The 12,035-nt window shown below is 36.4% G+C and overlaps 1 protein-coding gene across 1 annotated transcript; it reads right to left on the bottom strand.

Annotated features, from left to right (window-relative positions):
• Window positions 1–6,477: 6,477 nt before the first annotated feature.
• LOC115768949 (DBF4-type zinc finger-containing protein 2 homolog) lies at window positions 6,478–7,670 on the bottom strand. Its single transcript, XM_030713667.1, has one exon. It carries the CDS (start codon window positions 7,583–7,585, stop codon window positions 6,584–6,586), a length of 1,002 nt encoding a protein of 333 aa, XP_030569527.1. The 5' UTR covers window positions 7,586–7,670; the 3' UTR covers window positions 6,478–6,583.
• Window positions 7,671–12,035: the final 4,365 nt, after the last annotated feature.

Raw genomic sequence — 12,035 nt, 5'->3', positions numbered from 1 at the left:
TCCGTCCGTCCGTCCGTATGTATGAATTTAGGTATTATATTCAATTTGGTTAGCAGAAAACTCTCTGCTATATTATCTATATGGTTGTAATATATATCTATATTAAAATTTATTCTTGTAATATACTGAAGTAGATGTATTTCATTATGTTCTACATTTAATGCTTTGTATATATTATTTTTATAATTTTCAATGAAATTATTAATTATTCCCTGTTCTTGGTTTATGTGATCGGTAATGTTTTAAAATCTTAGGATAGTTTCTTGATTAAATTTTATTTGTTTGTTTTACATTTTCAGTGATTTGGTTTTCTTTTTCTTTTATAACATTGAATTCATCAGCAAAAGATTGGGCGTCTTCTGCGTCGATATTTCCTGTTACTACTTTTATTATACTACCAAGACCATTTATTAAACCTCTCTTTTCCCAATTTTTTGGGTAGTAATGCATTTATTTTGAATCTTAGCTGGTCTACTTTTATTTTAGACTGTCTATTACTTCTCCTGAAAATTTTACTTGTTTGAGGTCATTTAATGCTGTTTCGAATTTTTCTGTGTTTATTAACAAGTTTTGTGGGTTGATTATGTGCGAAAGGTGTTTTTATGATATTATAACTCTTGCGTTCCCCAGGTTTATTATTGCGAGTCTGTCGTGCTCCACCAGCTGTTGTACTTTAATAATCTGTGATGTCGCACAGCAGAATCTGTAAAATATGACTATAATTACCATTTTTCCCCTTTTTTAAACCCTTGCAGAGGGTATTATAATTTTGTAGTGAAATGTGTAACGGATAGAAGGAAACATCTCCGACCCCATAAAGTATATATATTCTTGATCAACATCAACAGCCGAGTCGATAGAGCCATGTCCGTCTGTCCGTCTGTCTGTTTCTATGCGAAGTAGTCTCTGTTTTAAAGCTATCTTAATAAAATTTCGCAAAAGTCCGTCTTTCTGTTGCACGCAGACAATATGTGAAATCCAGCTGGATCGGACCACTATATCATATAGCTGCCATAGGAAGGATCGGTCGAAAATTAAGTTTTTGTATGAAAAAACATTTTGTTTATCAAGATATTTTGACCAAACTCGGCATTTATTAGTTTTACTAAGCTCCCCATATATATGCAAAATCCTATTAAGATCGGACCACGATATCATATAGCTGCCAAATGAACGATAGGTCGAAAACTAAGTTGTTGTATGGACAAATTTTTGTTTATCACGATATATTGACCAATCTCGGCATTAATTGATTTTACTATACTCCTCATATAATTGGAAAATCCTATTAAAATCTAACCACTATATCGTATAGCTGCCATAGGAACGATCGGTCGAAAATTAAGTTTTTGTATGAAAAAACATTTTGTTTTCAAAATATATTGACCAAACTCGGCATTTATTAGTTTCACTATACTCCTCATATATATGCAATATCATATTAATATCGGACTACTATATCATATAGCTGCCATAGGAACGATCGGTCGAAAATAAAGTTTTTGTATGAAAAAACATTTTGTTTATCAAGATATTTTGACCAATCTCGGCATTAATTGATTTTACTATACTCCTCATATAAATGGAAAATCCTATTAAGATCTGACCACTATATCATATAGCTGCCATAGGAACGATCGGTCGAAAATTAAGTTTTTGTATGAAAAAACATTTTGTATTCAAGATATCTCGCCCAAACTCGGCATTTATTAGTTTTACTATACTCCTTATATATATGCAATATCCAATTAAGATCGGACCACTATATCATATAACTGCCATAGGAACGATCGATCGAAAACTAAGTTTTTGTATGAAAAAACATTTTGTTTATAAAGATATTTTGACCAAACTCGGCATTTATTAGTTTTACTTTACTCCCCACATAAATTCGGAATCCTATTTAGATCGGACCTCAATATCATATAGCTGCCATAGGAACGATCGGTCGTAAATTATCTTTTTGTATGAAAAAACATTTTGTTTTCAAGATATCTTGACCAAACTCGGTGTTTATTAGTTTTACTATACTCCTCATATATATGCAATATCATATTAAGATCGGACTACTATATCATATAGCTGCCATTGGATCGATCGGTCGAAAATTAAGTTTTTGTATGAAAAAACATTTTGTTTTACAAGATATCTCGACCAAACTCAGCAATTATTAGTTTTACTTTACTCCTTATATTTATCCAATATCCAATTAAGATCGGACCACTATATTATATAGCTGCCATAGGAATGATCGGTCGAAAATTAATTTGAATGAAAAAAATTTTGTTTTTCAAGATATCATGACCAAGCTCGGCATTTATTAGTTTTACTATATTCCTCATATATATGCAAAATCCTATTTAGATCGGACCACTATATCATATAGTGGTATAGGTAGTATAGAACGAGCGGTGAAAAACTAATTTTTTGTATGAAAAAACATTGTGTTCATCAAGATATCTTGTCCAAACTCGGCATTTATTAGTTTCACTATACTCCTCATATATATGCAAAATCCTATTAAGATCGGACGACTATATCATATAGCTGCCATAGGAACGATCGGTGGAAAATTAAGTTTATGTATGAAAAAACATTTTGTTTATCAAGATTACTTGACCAAACTCGGCATTTATTATACCCTTGCAGAGGGTATTATAATTTTGTCGAGAAATGTGTAACGCATAGAAGGAGACATCTCCGACCCCATAAAGTATATATATTCGTATATTTTTTTTGCATGTTCCAGGAAAAATGTTATAATTTAGGAATTCGCCGGAATTTTAATAGGCGACTCCGATTAGCTTGCGTAAACAACCGCACAAAATATTTGGCTCATTTGAAAGGCACCCCCTTTTTCATCTTCACTTTTCGTTCAGTTTCGAAAGCACTATCTTACAGACTTCCATTGTTTGGGTTGATTTTATTTAACTATACTCGTTATATATATGCAAAATCCTATAAAGATCGGACCACTATATCATATAGTTGCCATAGGAACGATCGGTCGAAAATAAGGTTGTTGTATAATAAAACATTTTGTTTTTCAAGACATCTTGACCAAACTCGGCATTTATTAGTTTTAGTATGCTCAACATATATATGCAAAATCATATTAAGATCGGACCACTATATCATATAGTTGCCATCGGAACGATCGGTCGAAAATAAGGTTGTTGTATAATAAAACATTTTGTTTTTCAAGATATCTTGTCCAAACTCGGCATTAACTATTTTCCCTGTGCTTCTTGGATACGGGCAAAGCACTATAAGCATTATGAAAAGGTTGGGTCTGCAAGGGTATAAGACCTTCGGCGTGCCGAAGATAGCCTTTCTTTCTCGTTTTTTTTTGTCATCTGCTTAGTGTATGGGAAGAAGCGGGAGGGGTAGAGGTTAACATCTATTCTTTGGGGGATGTCAAAGGGGTGTGTTCTTTTGACCCGTCTCGATGTTGCGCTGTCGTCGTAGGTTGGTGGCGAAATTGTTTGGGTGGCTGCCCTGGCGATGTAGCCATCACTCAACTAACCTCCTTTAACCAAGTAATATTTAGCTGGCAGATAAAATTTGCAGCGCTTTATTTTGAAACCACTAAATCATGCTAAGGCTGCTTCTCCTATGGCGATGGTCCCATAAATTTTTCAAGCTGTAAATTATTTATATTGAAACAAATTCCAAAGTAGGACAGAACATGTCTCATCAAATTTTGTAAATCAAAATTTAAGGAAATGAAGTGACGGTAACATCAAAGATTAATTAAAACTTCAGAGTTTGATGACAACATAAATGGGTAAAGACAAGTTAGCGTGCTTTCTAAGTGGCCAGGAAGCAACACAAATTATAAACATATGAAAGAATCAAACATTAATCTGGCTAACACAAAGCATTGCATTCTTGAATCAAGTATTGTTTGGTATGTTTTTCAGACTTATTGCGCTGAATTTAAGGACGGATAAGTATTGAATCAAGTTTTTTTTGATTCTTAATATAACAACCCATATGTTCTAAATACAATCGCAGTTTAAGCCTAAACAAGGCTTCTATATTTCTTGATTCAAGAGCTCTCGAACTTAAGCCATACTAAATTTATGAGCCAAAATACTTGAATTAATGACATTTTGGTCTTTAATTAAGATCAAGATTTTCTGATCATATTTCAAGTACACCTTAAAGTTGGTAGAAGATTAATTTATTCTTGGAACAAGCCCCAATCAGTCCAAGAACTCCCATACTATAATTAGAACCAAAGTGTACTTTTTATACCCTTGCAGAGGGTATTATAATTTTGTCGTGAAATGTGTAACGCATAGAAGTAGACATCTCCGACCCCATAAAGTATGTTTATTCTTGATCAGCATCAACAGCCGAGTCGATATAGCCATGTCCGTCTGTCCGTCTGACCATCTGTCCGTCTGTCTGTTTCTATGCGAACTAGTCCCTCCGATTTAAAGCTATCTTAATGTAACTTTGCAGAAGTCCCTTTTTCTGTTGCACGCAGCACATATGTCAAAGCCAGCTAGATCGGACCACTATATCATATAGCTGCCATAGGAACGATCGGTCGAAAATTAAGTTGTTGTATGAAAAAACATTTTGTTTTTCAAGATAACTTGACCAAACTCGGCATTTATTAGTTTTACTATACTCCTCATATATAAGCAAAATTCTATTAAGATCGGACCACTATATCATATAGCTGACATAGGAGCGATCGGTCGAAAATTAAGTTGTATGAAACATATCTTGACCAAACTCGGCATTTATTACTTTTACTATACTTCTCATATATAGGCAAAGTCCTATAAGGATTGGACCACTATATCATATAGCTGCCATCGGTCGAAAATTAAGTTTTTGTATGAAAAAACATTTTGTTTTTCAAGATATCTCGACCAACCTCGGCATTAATTAGTTGTACTATACTACTCATATATATGCAAAATCCTATTAACATCGGACTTCTATATCATATATCTGCCAGAGGAACGATCAGTCGAGATCTAGGCTTTTGATTTAAAACCTTTTTTGTTTATCAAGATATCTTGACCAAACTCGGCATTAACTAGTTTCCCTGTGCTTCTAAGGTACGGGCAAAGCACTATAAGCATTATGAAAATGTTGGGTCTGCAAGGGTATTAGATCTTCGGCGTGCCGAAGATATCATTTCTTTCTTGTTTTCTATTGTTCTTGAATTGCACACACAGTGACGACAACCATGCTCCGTTTAGGTTTTATTTTTAATCTGAATTCTTATTCGATACATGGAAAGAGCTTAAGCTAAATCCAAATTGTTCTTTTCCTATGTACTCTGTATATATGTTTATACAGAAGGCATTAACATAAGAAATGTATATAGCGAACCAGCATGGAATGCAGAAGGTATAATAATTATTAATCTAACCTACACAGAGCATACGTCCGGTCACTCGGCATTAAACCACCTGACCATTAAAATCTTCCCGTTTTTTGGACAATAATTAAATCATTTCGGTAGAGGTAAACATCTACTCTTTGGAGGATGTCAAGGGGGTGTGTTCTTTTGACCCGTATATCGTCCAATAGGTTGGTGGCGAGATTGTTTGGGTTGTTGCCCTGGCGATGTAGCGATCACTTAACTTACCTCCTTTAACCAAGCAATATTTAGCTGGCAGATAAAATTCGAAAAAGCTGAATCATGCTGAGGTTCCTCCTGCTGGCGGGACCCCAAAGATGGACGCCTTTAGACCATTTGCTAACAGCATCAATTTTGACTGCCTCCCGATCAGCCAGGATATCGGCTGTGTACAACACTCGCTATCGATGGTCCCATAAATTTTTCAAGCTGTAAATTATTTATATTGAATCAAATTCCAAAGTAGGACAGAACATGTCTCATCAAATTTTGTAAATCAAACTTTAAGGAAATGAAGTGACGTCAACATCAAAGATGGCTTTTTAAACTTCAGGAGGTTGATGACAACATAAATGGGTAAAGACAAGTTAGCGTGCTTTCTAAGTGGGCAGGAAGCAACACAAATTATAAACATATGAAAGAATCAAACATTAATCTGGCTAACACAAAGCATTGCATTCTTGAATTAAGCATTGTTTGGTATGTTTTTATACCCTGAACCCATTAAAAATGATTGTAAGGGTATATTGTATTTGTGCGAAAGCCAAATGTATGTAACAGGCAGAAGGAAGCATCTCCGACCCCATAAAGTATATATATTGTTGATCAGCATCAATAGCCATGACGATCTAGTCATGTCCGTCTGTCTGTCCGTCCGTCCGTATGTATAAACGCAAGGATCTCAAAACCTATAAGAGCTAGAGACTTGAAATTTTAGATGTAGATGCTAGTTCTCATGATTGGGCCCCACTCACGATAAACAGATTGATTTGCTTGTGCGCAAAGTAGGTGAGCTTTAATATAAATTGTATTTTCCGACTTCAGTTACAGTTACTATCGTGCTTTGTCAGCCCCAGTTAAATAATATTTTATGGTCATGCATAGGCATAATCGAACAGAAGATTAGCTAATTTATTTACGCGTTAGTAATATCAATTTTGTCACTGTCGAGTGTTCCATTTAGATGTGTGATATTCAACAAGGACCACAGGGACCGCAGGGAACTTGAGGACCACACGGCCCAACGGGTCCACAATGCGTGTTCCATGGCGTTGGAGCACAAGGATAACAGGGTCCACACTCCGGCGATTCGTAGGGGCAGGGGGGTGAACAAGGTCCGCACGGTCCGCAAGGACCACAAGGTCCATTTCCCAATGGTCCACAACCTGTTCCGCACGGACCACAAGGTGCGGGAATAAAGGGCCCTGAAGGCATTGTCAAACCACACGGTCCGCAATTTGGCACAGCGCAAGGCCCACCACAGGGTCCACATGGTCCACCACAGGGTCCACATGGTCCACAACGTCCTGGTCCACACGGTCCGCAACGCCCTGGTCCACACGGTCCACAAGGCCCACAAGGTCCACAGCGAGTCTCGCACACTGGATATTGATTTGTGGAGAAGCAAGGAAGTGGACAACAAGCGCCACCTGGTGCACATGGTCCGATTGGGCACGGTGGACAAGCGGCACTGGGCTTGTAGTTTATAGGTCCGTTCGGGTAGCAACAGTACTCGCGTGGCGGTGGTATATCGATAGTTTGTGGTTTCGGTTGGCACAATATGGACTGGCAAACTTCTCTAGGTTCGCATACACGCTTCGGATAGCAAACAACATAGGGATCGGGTATCATGGACGGATAATATATGACACGAGGCTCGCGAACCATTTGCGAGACCCAAATGAGTTTTGGAACCTTGATAACCCGAGTCGCATCCACTACTTTAGGAACAGTAATTTGACGACAACGATTTACAACCATAGGCTCTGGCACAATCTTCTCCGTAAATACAACTCGCTTTTTGCATATAAGGCGCGGAGGTTGCTGTACAGTTATGCACTTGGGAAATGGCGGTGGAATGCGCGGTGCACATTGCGGCAAGGCTTCCAACTGCGCTGCATTGTAACACTTTGGCGAGCACTCGAAAGGTCCACAGCAAGGATCACAAGGGCTGCACGGTCCGCAAGGAGAACACATTGTGAAAAAAAAACAGAAAAAAATTTATTTTGATTTTAATAAAATTTTAAATTTTGTTGTTACAATTTGGATGCTGGTCGAATTGAAAATGAATGTATGAGCTATGCGTGCCGTACAAGGACCATATTTGCTGCCTGAAATATCAAAGCCTACTTAGTTTTAAATTAACAACATAACTAAAAATATTTTTTCTAACATATATATGTCACTAAAAGTATTTTTTCTAACATGTTTATAATGTTTAAAAGTGTAAATAGGTCATTAAATGTAAAACGCATTGATGCGTTACACATTTTACCTAATACCTTATAATGCCCTTTTAAGTGTATAAAAACAAATTGAATGAACAATGTCAAAAATTTGGAATAAAGTGATAATTTTAATATCTTCATTAAAACAAATAGGCGCTAATAGAGGCTTTAAAAAATGGAAAACTGGACATTTATTGATTTGACTATTTGCCTCACGTATGAACCAAAGCTTTTCAATAACGGAAATCTTTATCTCAAGCATCTGTGAAGGAATAATTTGTAAATGGAACGATTTTCTATTTTATAAAATTCTTCACCAAACCTGCCTAAGATATACTCAAACAAGTAAGAGGTTCTAGTCGGGAGCTCCCGACTAGGGGATACCCTGAACCTTCTTCTTCCAACATTAAATGATGTATATATTCTATTTTAGAAGCTATATGTCAAGTTCAGCACAGTCGAGTCGATAGTCGAACTAGTCCCTCAGTTTTAAAGCTATCTTAATGAAACTTTGCAGAACTCCCTCTTTCTGTTGCACGCAGCACATATGTCAAAACCAGCTGGATCGGACCACACTATCATATACCTGCCATAGGAACGACCGGTCGAAAATGACGTTGTTGTATGAAAAAAACATTTTGATTTTCAAGACATCTTGACCAAACTCGGCATTAATTAGTTTCACCATACTCCTCATATATAGGCAAAACCCTATTAAGATGGGACCACTATATCATGTATCTGTCATAGGAACGATCGGTCGAAAATTAAGTTGCTGTATGAAAAATATATCTTGTTTTTTAATATATCCTGACCAAATTCGGCATTAATTAGTAGGGACCACTATATCATATATTACCATAGGAACGATCGGTCGAAAATTAAGTTGTTGTATGAAAAAACATTTTGTTTACCTTGACCAAACTCGCCATTTATTATACCCTTGCTGAGGGTATTGTAATTTCGTCGTGAAATGTGTAACGCATAGAAGGAGACATCTCCGACCCAATAAAGTACATATATTCTTGATCAGCATCAACAGCCGAGTCGATATAGCCATGTCCGTCTGTCCGTCAGTGTGCTTCTATGTGAAGTAATCTCTCAGTTTTAAAACTATCTTAATGAAACTTTGCATAAGTCCCATTTCCTGTTGCACGCAGCACATATGGCAAAACCAGCTGGATCGGACCACTATATCATATTTTACTTTACTCCTCGTATATATGCAAAATCCTATTAAGGTCGGTACACAATATCATATAGCTGCCATAATAGCGATCGGTCAAAAACCACGTTTTTCATTAAAAACCTTTTATAAGCCTTGCAGAGGGTATTATAATTTTATCGTGAATTGTGTAACACATAGAAGGAGACATCTCCGACCCCATAAAGTACATATATTCTTGATTAGCATCTAAAGCCGAGTCCCTATAGCCATGTCCGTCTGTCCGTCCGTCTGTTTCTATATAAACTAGTCTCTCAGTTTTAAAGCTATCTTAATGAAACTTTGTAGGCGTCCCTTTTTCTGTTGCACGCAGCACATATGTCAAAACCAGCTGGATTGGACCCATATATCATATAGCTGCCATAGGAACGATCGGTCGAAAAGTAGATTCTTGTATAAAAAAACATTTTGTTTTTCAATATATCGTGACCAAACTCGGCGAAAATTAGTTTTACTATACTCGTCATATATAGGTAAAATCCTTTTCAGATGGGACCACTATATCATATATCTGTCATAGGAACGATCGGTCGAAAATTAAGTTGTTGTATGAAAAAACATTTTGTTTTTCAACATATCTTGACCAAACTCGGCATTAATTAGTTTTACTATACTCCTCATATAAAGGTAAAATCCTATTAAGATGGGACTACTATATCATATGTCTGCCATAGGAACGATCGGTCGAAAATTAAGTTGTTGTATGAAAAAACATTTTGTTTATCAAGATAGCTTGACCAAACTCGGCATTTATTATACCCTTGCTGGGGGTATTAAAATATCGTCGTGAAATGTGTAACGCATCGAAGGAGACATCTCCGACCCCATAAAGTACATATATTCTTGATCAGCATCAAAAGCCGAGTCGATATAGCCATGTCCGTCTGTCCGTCTGTCTGTTTCTATATAAACTAGTCTCTCAGTTTTAAAGCTATCTTAATGAAACTTTGCAGAAGTCCCTTTTTCTGTTGCACGCAGCACATATGTCAAAACCAGCTGGATTGGACCCATATATCATATAGCTGCCATTGTTTTTCAATATATCGTGACCAAACCCGGCATTAATTAGTTTTACTATACTCCTCACATATAGGCAAAATTCTATTAAGATCGGACCACTATATCATGTATATGCCATAGGAACGATCGGTCGAAAATTAAGTAGTTGTATGAAAAAACATTTTGTTTTTCAATATATCTTGACCAAACTCGGCATTAATTAGTTTTACTATACTCCTCATATAAAGGCAAAATCCTATTAAGATGGGACTACTATATCATATGTCTGCCATAGGAACGATCGGTCGAAAATTAAGTTGTTGTATGAAAAAACATTTTGTTTATCAAGATAGCTTGACCAAACTCGGCATTTATTATACCCTTGCTGGGGGTATTAAAATATCGTCGTGAAATGTGTAACGCATCGAAGGAGACATCTCCGACCCCATAAAGTACATATATTCTTGATCAGCATCAAAAGCCGAGTCGATATAGCCATGTCCGTCTGTCCGTCTGTCTGTTTCTATATAAACTAGTCTCTCAGTTTTAAAGCTATCTTAATAAAACTTTGCAGAAGTCCCTTTTTCTGTTGCACGCAGCACATATGTCAAAACCAGCTGGATTGGACCCATATATCATATAGCTGCCATAGGAACGATCGGTCGAAAAGTATAAAAAAACATTTTGTTTTTCAATATATCGTGACCAAACTCGGCGAAAATTAGTTTTACTATACTCGTCATATATAGATAAAATCCTTTTAAGATGGGACCACTATATCATATATCTGTCATAGGAACGATCGGTCGAAAATTAAGTTGTTGTATGAAAAAACATTTTGTTTTTCAACATATCTTGACCAAACTCGACATTAATTAGTTTTACTATACTCCTCATATAAAGGCAAAATCCTATTAAGATGGGACTACTATATCATATATCTGCCATAGGAACGATCGGTCGAAAATGACGTTGTTGTATGAAAAAAACATTTTGTTTTTCAAGACATCTTGACCAAACTCGGCATTAATTAGTTTTACTATACTCCTCATATATAGGCAAAATCCTATTAAGATGGGACCACTATATCATGTATCTGTCATAGGAACGATCGGTCGAAAATTAAGTTGTTGTATGAAAAATATATCTTGTTTTTCAATATATCCTGACCAAATTCGGCATTAATTAGTAGGGACCACTATATCATATATCTGCCATAGGAACGATCGGTCGAAAATTAAGTTGTTGTATGAAAAAACATTTTGTTTACCTTGACCAAACTCGCCATTTATTATACCCTTGCTGAGGGTATTGTAATTTCTTCGTGAAATGTGTAACGCATAGAAGGAGACATCTCCGACCCAATAAAGTACATATATTCTTGATCAGCATCAACAGCCGAGTCGATATAGCCATGTCCGTCTGTCCGTCTGTGTGCTTCTATGTGAAGTAGTCTCTCAGTTTTAAAACTATCTTAATGAAACTTTGCATAAGTCCCATTTTCTGTTGCACGCAGCACATATGGCAAAACCAGCTGGATCGGACCACTATATCATATTTTACTTTACTCCTCGTATATATGCAAAATCCTATTAAGGTCGGTACACAATATCATATAGCTGCCATAATAGCGATCGGTCAAAAACCAGGTTTTTCATTAAAAACCTTTATATACCCTTGCAGAGGGTATTATAATTTTATCGTGAATTGTGTAACACATAGAATTAGACATCTCCGACCCCATAAAGTATATATATTCCTGATCAGCATTAACAGCCGAGTCGATATAGCCATGTTCGTCTGTCCGTCTGACAGTTTCTATGCGAACTAGTCCTTCAGTTTAAAAGCTATTTTAATGAAACTTTGCAGAAGTCCCTTTTTCTGTTGCACGCAGCACATATGTCAAAACCAGCTGGATTCGACCACTATATCATATAGCTGCCATAGGAAGGATCGGTCAAAAACTAAGTTTTTG

This window comes from Drosophila novamexicana, unplaced genomic scaffold (genome assembly GCF_003285875.2).
Source record: "Drosophila novamexicana strain 15010-1031.04,08,12 unplaced genomic scaffold, DnovRS2.1 tig00002129-arrow-arrow-pilon, whole genome shotgun sequence".
In the NCBI taxonomy this organism is placed as follows: Eukaryota; Metazoa; Arthropoda; class Insecta; order Diptera; family Drosophilidae; genus Drosophila; species Drosophila novamexicana.
This window is presented reverse-complemented; position numbering and strand designations above follow the sequence as displayed.

Excerpts from the sequence above, each read along its gene's own strand:
- LOC115768949 (XM_030713667.1), bottom strand. The coding sequence starts at position 7,585 with ATGTGTTCTCCTTGCGGACCGTGCAGCCCTTGTGATCCTTGCTGTGGA.